At 33.8% G+C, this 18,655-nt stretch overlaps 2 protein-coding genes across 5 annotated transcripts in view; one reads left to right on the top strand and one right to left on the bottom strand.

Annotated features, from left to right (window-relative positions):
- Positions 1-2,270: 2,270 nt before the first annotated feature.
- Positions 2,271-6,341, bottom strand: LOC123711407 (meiosis-specific nuclear structural protein 1). Its single transcript, XM_045663981.1, has 9 exons — positions 6,196-6,341; positions 5,943-6,119; positions 5,607-5,837; positions 4,897-5,126; positions 3,729-3,893; positions 3,347-3,425; positions 3,068-3,271; positions 2,637-2,821; positions 2,271-2,549 (listed from the first exon to the last, which is right to left on the bottom strand). The coding sequence occupies exons 1-9, from the start codon at positions 6,196-6,198 to the stop codon at positions 2,345-2,347; spliced, it is 1,479 nt and encodes a 492-aa protein (XP_045519937.1). The 5' UTR covers positions 6,199-6,341; the 3' UTR covers positions 2,271-2,344.
- Positions 6,342-6,660: 319 nt separating this feature from the next.
- LOC123710893 (myc box-dependent-interacting protein 1) overlaps positions 6,661-18,655 on the top strand; it is a 39,928-nt gene continuing 27,933 nt past the window's right edge. For all 4 annotated transcript variants that reach the window (XM_045663183.1, XM_045663185.1, XM_045663186.1 and 1 more), the window contains exon 1: positions 6,661-6,849. In XM_045663183.1, coding sequence (XP_045519139.1) covers positions 6,781-6,849 — 69 coding nt within the window. In that variant the 5' untranslated portion in view covers positions 6,661-6,780. The remainder of the gene's footprint in view (positions 6,850-18,655) is intronic.

Genomic DNA, 18,655 nt, shown 5'->3' on the forward strand with positions numbered 1-18,655 from the left:
GTGTACCGACATCAAACCCGTTAACGCTGGGATCCCACAAGGCTGTGTCCTATCCCCGACCCTGTTTCCTCTGCATATCAATGATATGTTGCAACTTAGAAACATTCATTGCTAAGCGGACGACAGTACTAGGGATACTTAGTATAAAACTCTGCTACGTACTCCACGTACACTCAGACTGGGGTAGACTAAATCTAGTCCAATTTAACCCCAAGAAGACACAATTTTGCACGTTTTCCGCAAAAAACTCCACCCGTATCACTTCGACGTCCGTCGTTCCACACCACCACTATGTAGAACTAGCTGCCCACTGAAGTATTTCCGAACCAATTCGACTTAGGGTCCTTCAAGAAAAGATCGTTCTCAATTCTTGAAAGGCCGCCAGTGCACTGCTATTGACAGTGTCCATAGGCGGTGATATCACTTAAGATCAGGTTGCTGATTGCCCCTGTTCTATAAAAAAGTATCCAGAATTAAGTATGATGGCGGTTTTTGTATGGAGATGTTCAAATAAAACTATTTGTTTGAAGCGGGTTAAAAACTAGATATCTTTAAAAAGAAGAATAGCTTCCATAATTATAGTACTCATAATAATGACAAAATTAGCGCACCAACCACCAGGCTGAATAAAACGAGTAATTCTTTCCATGTCAATTGTACACGTTTTTTCAACAAAATCCCTAGTAAGAAAAAGCTGTTGTCAATAAATAAATTTAAATCGTACATAAAAGTAAAACTGTTTACTAAGGCGTATTATAATATAAATGCATATTTAAACGATCATATGTCTTGGATATGATTTGTCTAGTATAAAAATGTAACGCGACTGAATCTCTCGGCTGCATTTCCAGACTCTGGGGCCATCGTTAACATCCACGACTATTTTAATGTAAAGTGGAAACAAACCGTGATCCATATGGTATCAAATTATTTCAGTATAATTAGTATTATTATTATTTTGTTATGTACCCAAGTTCACATTTCAAGGCTCGTTATGCTCGCTTAAATGTCATAGCTTGTGGCGGCGTCCATGCGTCGGGTTGTCTCTCTCCCTAAAATATGGCTAGTACGAGTTGTTTCCACGAGAATGTAAGTGCGTGCTCCTATTTCACCATGCCTCTTTGAGGATCTTTGACAATCTGAGACAAATCTTTGTTTTTAATTTATTTTATTATTATTTATTACTTAAGATATCATGTGGAATATAGTATTACACCATGTTCCACATGATATCTTGGTTGCGGCTCCTTACAAACGTTGTGTAAAACAAAAAAACTTGGCGATTAAAAAGAGTGGCGGAGAGTTTACTGCAAATACTTCTCTTCCATTCTACGCCCTTGATTTGAGATCTGGCAATAAATATAAAATTAGAAGCATTTATGTATATTTCTTTTTTTGACGTTCATAAGTGTGCATTGTGTTACCTATATGAATAAATGATTTTTCACTTTTGAATGGTTTCAAATATGAGCTTAATAAAATAATAAAATTAGGGGTATTCTGATTGCGACGCTAACAAAAACATACTTGGCTTATCTAAGGGATCAAAAATCTAAATGACACTTATAAACTAAAGGGCTCATGCGATGATTGTTTACATATTTTTCCGCTTCTAATTATTACATAAAAAATTATATGTAATTTAATTAATGTTGGGATACTTAACTCCAGTAATAGAGTAATTAATAGTTGACCTTATATTTAAATTATAATTAAATAACTACTACTTATATAATAGAGTAAAAATTTACTTAATTATTTAATTAACAATATAAGTTTCGTGTTAAGTGTACATTTACAATTAATTTAAAAACAACGTAAATAATTTTATAATTCATTTACTTTGAAAAAAATTGCATATCTCTTTCAGATTATATTTTTTAAATTCATGTTGCAGTTGGCATTGCTGTAAAAAAGTCTATTAGTTTTGAAAAGTAAAAGCCCAACATTGTTGTGTTCAGTAGTCTGTGGAGCATTATACAAATACTTCACTCATGGTACTTAATTCCTATATTTTGTTGACACTCACAGCTGCACACTTATAGATACTCGTGGAACCAATCTTTGTATCTTGGTTTTTTAAGTACTTGCACTCGTACGTATATACGTATGTCGGTAAAAGACAGACCTAGTCTGTCGTGTGTGAGTACGACTCACCTCTAGTTGTCTAGACTGTCGCTGTCTGTTGTCAAATGTCAATTTAAACTTCGAAAGATATCATACGCTGCGTTTCGACTAAAATGCAGCAATTTTTTTGGAAATGTCACAAATAAGAATGAGCATGCGTTACTTTTGTTGTATAACATACAGCATTTAATAATAAAAATCAACAATGTCACAAAATTTAATATTCTCTAATAATTCTACACTGAGCGTTGCATTTGGGTTTTCTTTGCAGCTTCTTTGATGTAATATCTACAGTAAAATCCGTCACCTCCCGTATTTGTGGCACGTCTTCGTCTTTGAGAACTCCCGCTTGAAGAAAGCCCAACACTTTGGGAACATGTTCTTTGATTATCTTCTTGCGTTCTTCTGCTACTTCTTTTCGCCTGGAAATTAAAATAGCAGTAGATTACTTAATTAAAACAATTGTTTTTTAATGCTGTCATAGCGAAGAAACCATAAAAGAAACTTACCAGGATGCATCACAATCCCAAACATATTTAGCTCTGTTCTCTTCTCCTTCATGCTCTATCTGTCTCCTTCTGGAATTTGCTTCTATTTGCTTGCGGAGATCTCTACTATACTGTTCGCTCTTCTCCCTCTTCTTGCGTTCTTTCTCTCTCTCTTTTTCCTCATCAGCAGCCATCTTTGCTTCATTCTGTAATAACACAAATTTGCTGCTACTATCCTTTTAGATTTTTCCTCAATATTCGTAAGAACTTGGGTTGGAATCACTCAATAGTTCCACCTCAAAATATGGAAGTTATACTTATATAATAATCCTTTAAGATATTTCTTGTATTGTGTTCTTGTATTTAACATATAGATAATGTAACATTACAGTAGATGATGAATGTAAACCTATTATTAATAAAGAAGCTAGTATTAAATATAAACATTGCACCTGTCTCCTCATAACTAGCTCCTTCTCTTTCTCTTCTTTAGCTAATCTCTTTCTGTTCTCCATTTGAGACATGAGTGATTCCCTTGTGTCTCTTTTGGTTCTTTCTGCTTTGTCTCTTTCTCTTGCATCATCTTCTACATACTTCTCTAAATGCTCCTGTTCTTGGAGCATTTTGATGATATTTTCTCTTTTTTGCTGTTCAGCCTAAAAAATATATGAAAAATTGATAAGTATTCAGAGAGAGTTCAGAGAATGAGATAGTTGAACAACATCTCATACCTCATCAGCTAATATTTTAGCCGTAATTCTCTCATTGATTGCCTCTTTTTCTCTAACTTTTCTTTCTCTTTCTGCAACTCTGTAATAAATATCATTTAGTGTAAATATAATATAATTAGTGTACATGAAAAACTTAACGCGATTACCGCCCCCCAAATAACGCGGTATTTCCCTCCTATCGTATATATTCTTCTCCTCCTAAAAAGGAGATTTCTCTAGTTATATTTCTGTAGTGTGAAATTTATACTTTTGCTCCTGTTTCAATTATGTAGTTATAACTTTATTAAATTCGTAAGACTACGCCATCTGGGTCTTTCGCGTTATAGGGGGATAACTGTACTTTGATACATTTAATTACTACATTATCAAAGTAAAGACTAACATGGCGGAACTCCTGTCAGAAACAGCTTTCAGTTGCTCCTCAATCTGTCTTTCCTCATTTATCACCATTGCTTTCTGCTTCTCTTTCCAAGCATCCCGTGCTTTTTTGAATGTTACCATTTCATTACGACATTTTTCCATTTGTTCTCGTTTTTGTTGTAGCTCTCTGAAATAAATTCCTAACTTAATTATAACAATACTGATATTAATGCTCAATTGTCTTTGCAATGGAAATTATAAAAAAAAATTAAATGATTTTTTTTATTATAAAATAGGGTTCAAACGGGCAGGAGGCTCACCTGATGTTAAGTGATACCGCCGCCCGTGGACACTCTCAATGCCAGAGGGCTCGCGAGTGCGATGCCGGCCTTTTAAGAATTTGTACGCTCTTTTCTTGAAGGACCCTATGTCGAACTGGTTCGGAATTACTTCAGTGGGCAGCTGGTTCCACATAGCGGTGGTGCGTGGCAAAAAGTGCCTTAGAAAACGCTCAGTCGTTGAACGGCGGACGTCGAGGTGATACGGATGGAATTTTGTATTCTGCCTCGACGTCCGATGATGAAACTCAGCTGCGGGTATTAATCCGAACAACTCCTCTGAACACTCTCCATGGTAGATGCGGTAAATGATGCAAAGTGATGTGGGGTACATCTCTACGCAACGCCAAAGGATCAAGCCGCTCGGAGAGGGATTGGTCATCGACGATTCGAACCGCTCTTCGTTGGATACGGTCAAGTGGAAGGAGCTGGTACTGGGGAGCCCCCGCCCAGAGGTGAGAACAGTATTCCATGTGGGGCCGTATTTGCGCTTTATAGAGTTGCAAGCGGTGGCCCGGAGTGAAGTACCGTCTCGCCTTGCTGAGCACACCAAGCTTTTTGGAGGCTAATTTAGCCTTTCCCTCCAAATGACCGCGAAACTGAGCGTCGTTCGATATGACAACGCCAATTATTCCGATGCTGGCTGTGGCTTCAAGAAGAGTGTTTTCGAAAAGAGGAGTAGCAACAAAGGGTGTTTTTTTCGGGGAAAATGTGCAAACTTGTGTCTTCTTGGGGTTAAATTGGACTAGGTTTAGTCTACCCCAGTCCGAAATATGATACACCTTAAATATTTTTTTATTTAGAAATGCTTTCAATCATTTTAAAATCTTTTCAAATGTCAATGTCGATTACCTCTGATCTTCATCAGCTATTGTCCGTTCAATATCCTCTAGCATCTTCTTTTCAATAAGAGATTCTTCATAGAGACACTGCTTCTGTAGCTGTCTGTTCACCAATTGTTGTTGCAATTCCAAACGGTATTTCTTTTCCTTTTCTGCTTTATCCTTTTCTTCTTTCTCTTTAGCCTCTTGGTCATTGTAGAGACAATTTTGAAGGATCTTATTTGCCACATTTTGTTCAGACTGAAACATAATAGGAAAATATAAATGAATGCATATTATGACTAAATCTTAATTATATAGAATAAATGGTACATTACAAAAGTTACTTAATGACAGAGCTTATTTTTTATTAAAATAAAAAGTATTTTTATAATTTTTAAGTAATTTAGTATGGTATATGTGCTGCATATGTGTGTACATACTTTTATGTAATGAAAAATAAAAGAGTTATCTGTCATGACAAAATGGGGCTTACAGGCTTTAAGGAAAGAAAAGAAATATTCAACTTACCACAAGTCTCACTTAGCTTGCAACAATAAAATAGATAAATACAGTATATTCAACAGCACAGGCCAAATCTAAGAGTTAATAAAATTGTATGCTTTTTATATAGGCTATAGATATATTTAAGGTATACTGTACTAATTACTTAGATGTTTGCTAAGAGAAATGCTTTACACCATCTTATAATAATCAGCAAATTAACCTAATACTTTTTACCTTTTCCTGTAATCTTTTATATTCATTGTGCAAAATCTGTTGCTGTAAGTCTCTACACACATATCCAGCTTGCAGCTTCTTCATAAGCTCACGGAGACTAGGATCTTTTTCACGTAAGTAATGACGGCGAAGTAGTTCACATGCTTCCTCCCGACGAACCTTTGCTATTTCCATACCTAAGTTTGCCTCGCGTTTGGCTTTAGCATTTACTATTGCAGCATGATCTGTTCTCTGGATAGATAATTATTTGGGTTAACTAAGGAAAGTTTTATATTAAGGATTTGGTTATTTGTGTTTTCGTAGTCTTGTAAGTTAATTATGATTTTAATATTTTACCTCCTGAAAGTCTTTCTCCATCTCAGCCTCTCGCTGGATTAGGGCCAGACACCGGCCCATTCTACCGTCTTCCATTCGACTGTTGAGCCATTGAATGTCTAAAGCTCGTTGATATGTTTCCAATTCTCTACGGCGCGCTTCAGCAATTGCATTTTTCTGCAATTCTGTTTTTGGTTCCTACAAGCAGAAAGTAAAATCTTATACATGTGTATAATTACTTAAATAAATGATTGACTTGAATAATATAGTATACCATGATTTAAATACGAAACTTAGAGAAAAATATAAAACAAGTCTGCTTTGTAGCGTATATATTATGTAAAGGTAATTTAAAAATCCGTGTGATTGTTATTAAAAACAAAAACAAATCGATATTTGTTGTTTACAGAATAAGAATTAGGAAGTCGAAATTGTGACAGTTTTATGCAAACTGCACAGACCAAGAAGACCGGCTACATGTGCGGATCGTAAAATGAAAATAATATTCTGTGGATTATCGTTCTGGATTTGAATGACCCGAACTTAAACTTATTTATGCAACAACCATACGATAACACTGAACGGTATTGAATCGTATATCTAATCAATAAATATTGGAATTTTTAAATAAATTTTTAATTTATATATAATTTCAAGATCGAATGTCAACTTCAATGACTATCAATCTTCTCGAATTGTGGTCAATGTATTGTCACTGTCAGAGCCATTAAATTTTCAGTTCGTAATTTTACAGCCTTTGGATTTTGACGTGTAATCCGTGAGACAACACTGCAACGAAATTGGTTGTCGTTTGATAGTGCATAAAATAAAGACAATTGGTAATGAAACAGTGATAAAAATGGCAGAAAGTAAAGGTGCGTTAATAGCGAAAACAGTGCAAAAACACGCCGGAAGGGCAAAAGAAAAGGTATTTATCTTTCAATATTTTATACATTTTGTGCATTGGTCAGGTGATTGTTAGTGCAAGTGTTGTGAAAGTAAGTTTCCGGAAAGATTCTGCAAGGAGCGAGTCTCTTGAATCTCATTTCTTCGTATTGGTGTAAAATTTGATGAGAGGTGGCCGGTTGTAGGTCAAATTTAACCTGTTGATTACCTGTAGAATATTGGGTTATCAAGCGACGTAATCCTTGTTTACACACTCAGCTGACTTGCTCCATCTTGACTTATCATTGATACTGTTAATTGTAAGATAAGCAGATCTCCAGGGCACGCAGCATCCTATTTATAGTTTGCGTCAGTTGTGATAAATTTGGATTGAAATGGTGGTGTGACCTGAATTTTTGTGAAAGAAAAAAGTAGTATAGTTTCATACTACTGATATAAGGCTATTGTATTTAAAAAATGTTGTTATTCAATTTTCCCGAAAGTAAACCCATATTTTTTATTTTAATCCATCAAATTTATTTTTGTGGGGTGAATATTAATTTATAATATTTTTTTATATTATTATCCATCTGTTGAATTCAATTGTGATCTTACATGTATATGTAATTTTTAAAATTAAACATGCAACATTTCTCACATTAGGATATTGACCCTATCTGGCAACAGGCCCACAACATGGAGCTCACTATGCCAATTGAATGAGAAATATAAGAAAAGTATTACTAGCTAATAAATTAATGTTATATGCTTTTATTAAAAATAGTATTATGTACAACTATTGTTCAGTCCCATCTTCATACAGCTATTTATTTATTTTATTAAATATGTTATAATAAGACATGGTATTGCAGATTTGTAGATATTTATGTCATCTTTAAAAGTGTAGTATATCTCTTTGTTTGCACAGTGTATGTGATATTGGGATTTTTATTGGTGTTGTTTTTACATTATTGAAGTTTCGCATGTACAAAAGAATTTTAATGTAGATTCTAAATATTCAAGAATTTTTCAAATTAGTCTTGTAGTTTTGGAGCCTATTTATGTTAACAAACAATCAAATCCTCTCTCTTTATAATTTTAGTGTAGAAAAGTGTTATAAACTTGTAGGTCAGTACCCCCAACAGTTATAACAATAAGGCTAGCAATAACATGTTATAAGCACAAAAAACTGATGCCTTCACACAATAGCAGCTAGATTGCCAATTATTGGTTGTAACTTGAGAATACTATTCAATTCCCGTTAGTAATAAAATGGTATGTCATCTGTCAAATACCTATTATCATTCAAATTAATACAAACAGTTTTATATATGATTATGAAATTGCTTTTATAAACAAAATTATGAATGCATGTCATTAAATTATATAAAATATTTTGATTCCATGTTAAGAGAAACACTTACTTTCTTTCATTATATGCTACACCAGTTTGGGAAATGTTGTAAAAGTAGTCACTTATTGCAGTTCAGATTATCTAGTTATGCCAATACTCTGCTATGTAACATGTTTTGCTTAAGGTATTGACTACTTGTGATATTTTCTATTCGTACATTATTGTTTTACATATAACAATAAATAATGTTGTAGGGGTCATTTGTAGATGATTCCCAAATTTTTCTTGAACTATTTAATGAATTTTATTAATAATCTTATTCAAGAGTTCCCAAGTTGATTCAAGAGGTTCTATGAAAGATATGTATTTAGTATTAATTATTTGACACCAATTCATTATAAAAAGTAAGATTTGGGAAACAAAATAGGTGTCAGGGTTCCCAGCTTTTCCAAAACAAACTTAATAGCACATTTCATAAAATTTATAATGTATGTAAATGTATATTTATTTTTTTAATTTAATTAATTAATGAGAATGTGAATGTAACGGTTAACTACATATTCGGTCTCAGGTGAATCTCCAACACTGTGTAAGGTACGTTCATAAGCCAGTCCTTTATCATACTTTTAGTTTATTAATTATTTTATTGAATACTCCCAGACCTTTTGCATATGTACATTAGAAGAAACCTTTATCGTATATATACGAAATATGTTGAATTAAGATGCAGACAGTGAATAAAGATCTGGGATAGATGCTAAACTATCAGCGGGAATCGTACTAATGAGGAGGGAAATTTCTTTTACATACATTATAGATAGAAAGTATATATGCAATGCACCTTACGTAGACGTTTAATTTTTGCATAAATAATATCAAACCGAAGTGAGACCTAATCTGACACGTAGTGAGTATTATATTAAGTGCAAGAGATTGTAGACCACACCTTGTCCCTTAATAAAAAGAAGAAAGTTGAAGAAATCTAAAGTTATTCGAATGGAATTTCTCGTTGCCTTAATGGGTCGGCTCAATAAGACCGGTTTGTGATATCATCGTGTTTATCGGGTGTTCGACGCACATCACCTGTATGGTTTTTACTCGCCGAGCGATTCCCGAAAATATTTTCATACACCGTAGTATATAATTATAGAAATTTGAACGTTAAATAGAAGTATTTATTTGGAATATTTTTCTGTAAATTTTTAGTAGTTTAGTACGTACGGTACTTCAAAATGTTCAAATACGGAAATATTTCAACGTAAATAATATTGTTTTATGTAAATTTTGTAAATAGTGCCATTTGTCCATGTAAATTTTTACTTAATAATTACTGTAAAAACATTTACTGATAGAGAAAAAAAAATCGTTTATTTCCCTGTTGTATCCATATATTTTCCTATTGTTATTTGGTCCATGAATTAAATTATTTTACATCTAACTTAATAAGTATATTATATTTAATTATACATCTAACATAACAGAGATTTTCTTCGAGTATTTCAAGCCAACGGCAAAGACAGGAATTTTTAATGGTGTAGATACATCTTTCAAGTGTTTAACTAGTTCTTTTTCGAAGAAAGTATACTTAAGAATCGTGTAATCAAATAGCCGTAAACTAGTAACACACTAAGCAATTTGAAAGTCTCTATGTTTATAATGCAAATCCACACCCACAATTGTAAGGTCATTTTTACCTTGTCAAGATTACTTTCTACGCCCCCGTTGGACACGAGACACGATGTTCTGCGTGTACTGTGTACTCTCTACGATAGTTTTCAATACACAGAAACTTAATCTTTTCTACTAAGGGATTGAATTGTGAAAATTCATAAATCTCCAAGCTATAACAAATTTGAAGATTTTGGATGTATGTCTGTGAGATTAGATTTGCAATGAACGTGAAATATATATTTAAATTTGATTGATTTTATGCGAAATTTTGATACAGATGAAATCCCGGTTAGATTATAATTAGTCAGAACGAGTCTAAGCCCGAACTTTGACTCCCGTATCTAAATCGTACCTACTCGCTTTGTTGTTTCGTCGAGCGGAAAGATAGGGATTTGTCGCGTTTCTGTGATTGTAGTATAGATGCTGTTGACCAATAAGGATTTATAGGTTTCCAAAAGCCGTCTTCACCGCCGCGGCAAGCTTATATTTTTTCAAAACTTCTCAAGTAAATGTTTCAACATTGATAACCCTTTAAGCCTTTTAAATTTAAAGCCATATAAAAGGTGGGAGATAAAAGATTTAGAACTTTAACCTTGAATCTATTTATCTACCTTATCAAGTGTTATGTTAATCTTTGCGATGATTTTCCTCTAGTAAAAATGATAAAGGCTGAATATTTTGTAACATTGTAACTTATAATACAAGTAACAGGTATCTTGGTATTTGTGTTAAGAAAACAGGTATATTGAATAAGGGAAAATAATTTTGCTTTTGCGCAGAAGTTAATGAAGAGGTCATTAACCTCTGACATCATTGCACAGATATTACATTACGTTATAATTTACCTGGTTCATTAGTGTTCTGAATTATTTCTGTATCAAATAATCAAATAAATATGTTGCAAACAAAAAGATATTCAGTCGCACAACCTCCTCCATTTACCACTTTGGCATGCTGCGCCTGGCTAAGACTTAAGAGATAATTGATACAAAGTATTAATTGGTCCCAAATTATCATATTACCTATTGGCAAAAAAAAACTCGTTCCATTTAAATGATTTCCAAATCATTATTAATTTCTTAGTATTACCTCAAATTTATAGAAATATAATTCAATGTCGCCTCTGTGTGGGCCGTGTCCTTGTGCGCCCACAGACAAACAACCCCACGCAACGCCCACCCCGAGCACTTTCATTCGCTTTATTACTTAACTGTGACAACAAAACGTTAGTCTGAAACAGGATCCGAAACTAGCTGATTCGGCCCAATGGTGTTGTCAAATTTGTGCGTGACCGAAGTTTTAAGACATTTGGTAACGTTAGAATCGATGTTATGATGCCATCAAAAACATAACTTGTAATAACACCAAGTCTTGCAACGCAGTTCTTCCACCGTAAAAAGTTATGACCAAATCCAATAATTACGTAAACAGCTAACCTAACACTTATAGTGACCATATGAATACACATTTAAGTTTTTGATAAATATTTTTTCTACTAATTGTAACTTAAAGTTTGGTGATCGTTCAGTCAGTGAGTGACAAACTTATAAAATCAAATTGATTGAAATATATCGTGTTTATACAGTCCCTGCTTGATTCTCAGAGTTGTAATTTTACTCCACACCGAAGTTTCAGTAATTCGTAAATGGCAGATTACCTACGACGACTGGTTAATTATGCATCCAATAAGTTACATAGATGAACTTAAAAATATGAATGAGCATTAAGCCTCCAATGGCAGTGATAATTTAGCAGGTTAAGATCACTCTCAGTGTGCAACTGAATATTCGGTAACTATTACGAAAGCTGCCGTCACAATTCGCCCACTTCCTAAGCCACTTGCCAATTGGTCCACTTTCGTATCAATAGCTTACAACCGACTCGTTCCGGACTATTATTAAATAAAAAAAATGCTAAATTTATGCGCGCACGCACCTCGTTTCTGCACGACATACTTAAGGTATCGCAGTTAATGGCAAATATCTGCATGCAATGCGGTTGTGACACAAAACGGCAGGTTAGTACTCCGCATGAGTTGATAGTAATCAATTTGTTCTCGATTATATCTTGCATGTACAGCGAAGTTGGAAGGATTAATTCTAAGGTATACCTCACGACTCAATGTTCAGTTTCCGGGTCATATTGATAAGACATTCTGCCTCAAGGATTCACTTGTAATGTAGATTTAGCACATTTTAGTGTTTGTTAATGGGTTTTGAGTTGCGAAGATGTTAATTTATTGCAATTTTATCTTAACATAAAAACTTTGTATATACATTTTAATATTTGTATAGCTCCTGTGGGGTTTCTGCTAAACAAAGAAAAGCAAATTATCAAGTTCTTCTTGTATATAATTGATAATTAACATGTTTAAATCGTTAAAAGTTCTACAATTAAAAACTATACTCAAGGTAAATTATATTAAAGAATTTTGCCATCGCGTAAACGTTTTAATTATGTCTTTGAAGAGATTTTTGTGTCAATTGTATCTGCCAGCAATACGATTGCCTACCCAGTCTCTAAATCAGAAACTCGGACAAGCTTAAAGATATTATCTTAATTACTTTCGACACCTGTAGTTTGTTTAATTCATTCACTTCCACAATTATTGAATTCCTTCTTTATAGACATTAGAACCTTCTGGAAGGGTTTTAATGGTTTGGTAGACGCGCTAGTGACTCCCGTATATCAAAAATTACATGTAATTTTTAGTCTACTGTCTGTTTTGTTATCGCCTCGTGTCTTGCACAGACTTCACTATATTATGTATTATATATTAAATTTGAAAGAAGAAGAAGGGAAGATGTCGACGAGAAACCTGGGAAGCTGAGTGAAAGAGGTAGCGTGGAAATATTGAAAAGTATTAGCGAAGATGCTCTCGTCTCAGAAAAATGGAAGGATTTGCAGGAGACGTAGGTCATGTACTAATATTAAATATACATAATAATAAGCTTAATGTAATCCTTATTATAGTACCCGAATACAGGCTATTTGTTTTTATTTTATTATATATGATATAAAGCGGTGTTCGGAATAAAAGAGTCGGAACTTGCCGAATTAAAAAAAAAGTATCAACGCACAAAAAACATGGATGGCAGTCAAAATTTTACGTAAGTTCTACGTTAGTACCTAAAGCTCTGGGCGCGCAAGTGTCTTTAATAAGAATTGTGTTAGTACGTTTATTACTAGTACATAATTTCACGCAAAAGCAGTTTATCATCAATAGATCGAGATTCAATTAGGTAATTATGTCGAAAACACTATAATTATCGTCATGATTGTTCCGTGCAACACATTGTCTAATTTGACCTATCATGTAAATACCTGTTGTGGTTTCCTCAGAGATTGCGTTGCCCTAAATACTTAGCGAGTGGATGAGAATTTTGCCTTTAAGCGAATTCCTCTTTCTATGCTTACTTACTCCCTCACATGAAAACTTTCTCTCGTACTTAAGTCGGAAAATCAGTATATATTTATATCAAGATAAGGTTAATGCATTATAGTAATTATTAGGGATTCCTTACTTTATCAAGTGATTAAGCGGGAGTGATTATGGGTATGTATCGAGGTATCGTCTTATGTGGTATCGAGTATGGACTCTCTCTCTTCAGTCGGCAGTTCATGTAAGCGTCGTGTTCAGCAGGGAAACATCTGGAGCGGTCAATCTGTTTCCACCGGTTTCTGTGCAGCGCCTCTATTATTACAGTGTACAGTTTCGAGGACGGATGAGCCTTTCACTTGATCAGTCCATCTGGTTGGTGAACGGCCACGTGATATTTTGCCTTCTGTGTTACCAACCACGATCAGTGTCTCCCAAGTTTTCATCGCCTCCGCACTGTATGGCCGAAATATGATATAATTCTCAGTGTCATATTGTAGACAGGCGAGTCCGTATCCGGAGTTGTGTCAAGGCAGGTGTATTATTTGCTGTATTTAAGCAGTATTTTAAATAAATAGGATTTGTTAGCAGATCACCACAAAGGAATGCATTAATCCAACAAAGAACCAACGAAATCCGAAATCAAAATTGAAACTCTTCAATTTGAATGGTCGCGATTGGATTAATTATTTTTACTCTATGCTGGAGACGGCTCTTTTATTTTTAGTTGCTTTAAAAAGTTGTAACAGAATAAACACTACTTATCCAGAGTTTGATATACTCGGTAGTATTTTGTTTTCTATGTAAAATTTATAATCTCTATAATTATTGTCATATATATTTTTTTAGAATAGATAAATTGTAACTTATGCTATAGAAAATGCATTTGATATGATGTGATGTACTTTAATAAATAAATAATTAAGGCCTGTCTAAGATTCTATGTTAGAATCTATATATTTATTTATGAGTCCCTAGACGCAGAACGAATTTGTGGCATATTGCCTTAACACGGGCGTTGCGAGTGCATAATGCCGAAACTATCGATATTTTTATACGTTCTCGAAGAAATTTTGCAAAAACGACGTAAAATGTACTGTTACGGTAATTATGTTACAGAACTATGTTGTATAGTTAAACTATTACCGTGCCTCCCATTTATAGCGAGCAGATGGGGATGTTGGGTTTTAGACGAAAAGTAACCCCGCAGGGATCTGTAAATTGATTTTAAAAAAAAAGGCTAGTTGTATATAAATTAATATTACTTATGGAACTAACTTTAGTTCTAATAGTATGTGTAGATGTTTTTTAATTATCGTATGTAATATGAATGGTTGTTTCAGGTACTTAATATTACTTATGTAGTATGTGACGGGACAGGTATGTAATACGTTATCATTGCACAATCACGATGTTCATGACACAATGCTAACTGAATACTTGTTAAATTTAACCAAGTGCTGATAAGCGAAGTGCCTTTTTTAACCTTTAATTGCCACATTTGACAATTAAAGGTTAAGGTGCTATAGCGTTGCTTGAGCGCATTGTTTCTTTTATATATCTTATGATATTTTTGGATCTATTCTAAAAAAAAGTGTGACCTTAGTAAGACAGTGTATATTTGATTTATTTATTAACACTTGGTTGCATTACAATATAAAAAAATTGAATATAATTGAATCAAAAGGAGGGCTGGCGGCCTATATATACCGCCCCACCACTACCTAACCACTATACTGTATAATTACATCATTCGTACAAATATATATATATAAAATATGTTACCGTGCCACCGGTGGTTAGGCACAAGAGTATATTCAACAGGGAGTAGATTGTATATTTAAAACACTCGGTTAGTGAGCGTCTTTAACATTATACATTAAAACCGCACTTGGGCGGTTATCTTATGAATTGGGCTATATTTAAGAAATATTTAATGATTATTTTTCAGAAATAAAAATGTTAATATTTGTTATTTTATACACGTCCATCTCGATAAATGCCATCTTATATTTTTCCTCTGCCATTGACGTTATCTGATAAGATAATAGTCACAAGTTGGTGATGGATCCTTTCTGGTAGCAAGGTCGTACAATTACGGGTAACTGTAATTGATAATTACGTCTTGTACGTACGTACGAATGCCGAATGCAAATTGTATTTAAGATGTGAAGATCACAGCTAGAGCAGTCTCTTTCTAATAAATTTATAGTATTTTTTACTTTATAACTATATCAGTGGCGCTACAACCTTCTTAGGTCTGGGCCTCAGATTTATGAATCTGTTTTCATGATCATCTATCAATCTTATAAGCAAGTAGGTGACCTGTGGCAGGATGGTTTCCACAGGATGTTTTCCTTTACCGTTCTAGCTAATGGTTAATGCCCACACAGATAGTCCATTAGCGGACAGCCGAGGGTCGAACCTGCGATCTATGTGAGAATCGCACGCTAAAGCCACTAGGCCAACACTGCTCCTGCAATTTTTACTTTACACAGTATTAAACTGTTCTGTCATTTAGCGATATATTCCTTTTTATATCAATTTATTTCAGTCAAAAAGTCGTGCTATACTCAAAATTTTTATTTCAGTCAAATACTCAAAATTAATGTAAAAACTAAAAGTATGCCATATTGTATGTAATATTATTACAGCGAGAGAGAAACACAATAATAACATTTAAAAAGAAATGTTTAGGCATATTTTATACCAAACCATCTAAACTGGTGAGCCTTGAAATATATCCGATTTATAATTATTTTAAATATTCATAAAGCGAGCAAAGTGTTGCGGCCTTTTTGGTTTCAACTTATTTGGCCCGGGTCCAAAACAAGTGTTAGTCAGAGACCTAAAGGTGGACGACCCATCCTACGCGACTAACATCAAATAGGTAGTGCTTGATTTTACTAGCTTTTACCTCTAGTCGCTTAGAAGGCTCAGGATTAGAACTATTATTAACTACTAGTACTAGTAGTTAATTAAAATGTGTTAAATTTATTATATGTATATATCGCTATGTATTTGACCGTTTGCGTCGACGATTTCTATTACTTATAATACGTAAAATAAACTGAGCCTAATTTTGACTTGGAGCGTCTCTGAATACATATGATGGACTCGATCTACGAGAATGTTCGCGATTCTGAATCACTCATACCTTTAGAAACAAGATTGATTGCCAACTGCCTCATAACAAGACAGATATCAATCGCGATCGGAGGTCTTAGATTTTTTTATTCTTCAAGTCTTTAGACTTGACTTGACTTTTAGAAGTTTGGGAAAATGAATAGCGAAGATATTTAATAAAACGGTATTCTTGGAGAACTGTTAAATGCGAAACTGGTTTATTTTTGCATACTTCGAACACATTGACTCCTTTGGCAGCTTGTCAATGCCGGTGTGCGGAGTCAGTGTACTTATCGTGACATAACTTTAGTAATTAATGGCTAGATCTAGTTTCAAAAACTAGGATTTGTATCCATTCTTAAATAATGGTGTATACGTGTGTTATATATATCGTTTTTTGACTCGTTGGTAGTTAAAAATATAAAATCATATTAATATTTAACTTATGATTAACTTTGTTTAACATGCTCTATTTAGTTTTAGTTATTATAACTAGTATTTTTATTTTGTGGTTGTTCGTTTATTTTTTACCTCTGCTAGCTTCCTTATGTTCTAATATATTTGTTGTGTATGTGTGTAAAATTTTTGATTTCATATTTTCTTGTATAATTTCATGCATACACGTACATACAACTTATAAATATATATTATTGCATGTTATTGCAATGACATATATCTCACTTCGTTGTCTAAAAAATAAAAATTTAGGGGTGGCATTTAGTTGGATGAAAAATAAATATTGTCCGATTCGCAGACCTTACTGATATGCACACAAAATCGCCATTTCGGAGGAGTTTAATGACAAGCACCGTGAAATTGAGAATTTTATACATTAGATGTCAATATATTATTAACTTATTTTAAGTTAAAATATTGTATTTAATGTCCACGTATAGGAAACGCAGATTTTAATCAATTAAATGATATTATATTTAATTAATCGCCAAAATAAAATATTATGTATGCACTTAGTCGAAGTAAAATATTTTATCAATGTTTGAATTATGCTTGAATTATATTTGAATTGATACATGATGCTGTTTGCCTTGTGACACTCCTAATAGAGACATCACGAAAATGTTACGCAAAAGGCTGTCAAGTACTTAGGTAGAGTATACTAAAATGTTTTGAAAGATTACTATTTTCGTCACATTAACATCACTTACATAGGTTTTGCTATTTAATCTATTGCGCTGTGTGAACATGATGTTGGCATTTGCTGTTGTGCGGAAAAAGATTTAGTAAAAAATTGTTTAATTTTAGAATCGTTGTATTGTCTTTTATGAACATGTATAATAAATACAGATAATACAACTTTCTCTACAGCTGTGATACTTTTTGACATTCAACGCCTTTGGTCTTCACTGTCACTGTGACCACGCACGCTGCAAAGCACGCGAAGCGTCGGAAAAAAATTATGTAATATAATTGTAAGTTTATAATAATACATAGCCTCAATCGGGTAAAAAAGTGTTTTCTTTAGAATCGTTGATAAGCAGAATTCATTATCCGTCATATTGCGCAACCAATGTGCAGACTCCAGTAGTCGCAGTATCACTAAAAATACACTTTTATTTGCTTGTCTTAGATTTCTTGATTTATATTACGGAAACTTCCTTTAATAAAATTGATTACTACTATGAATTGTAATGTTTGTTCAGGCTTATATAGATCACGTTTAAATAACGTATGTATTAAAAGAAAGCAATGCGCCGAAAAAAAATTCTAGCTTTTGAGGATGTGGTTGAGCGAAAATGTTTGTACGTGAAACCCATTCGAGTTAGGGTCCTTCAAGAAAAGATCGTACTAATTCTTATAAGGCTGGCAACGCACTTGTGTGCCCTGCAATGTGTCCATGGGCCTCCGTATCACTTAATATCAGGTGAGCCTCCTGCCTCATTTTAAATTTAAGAAAAAAACATTTGTCGGCACAAACTGTGACACGATTATGCTCTCACAAGGTCAGTATAACCTTGCACCTCTAATGTTCTGATTTACTATAATAGGGTTAAGAATAACTATCCATCATCCGGAAGAGTTTTAGTGACGTATTGAGTTCATCGTCAACCGAAACTATGGAAGAAGCAGACATAGGATCGTTGTTCAGATGAAATTTACACGAATGTCAACCTAAAATCTAAAGGTTTAGGATTAAAAATTGATCGGCATTGTTCGAATGTTACGGCGCTTCACGATTGACTCCGTTATGGACGGCAGCCAGGCCAGGGAGGTGACTATTCCTGTCTGGGAAGCTAGATACAGTAGCGCTGATCTTTTCAAAGTCTAGCGTGTGTCATTAAAATTTTAGCTAACGTTAAT

This window comes from Pieris brassicae, chromosome 6 (genome assembly GCF_905147105.1).
Source record: "Pieris brassicae chromosome 6, ilPieBrab1.1, whole genome shotgun sequence".
Classification (NCBI taxonomy): domain Eukaryota; kingdom Metazoa; phylum Arthropoda; class Insecta; order Lepidoptera; family Pieridae; genus Pieris; species Pieris brassicae.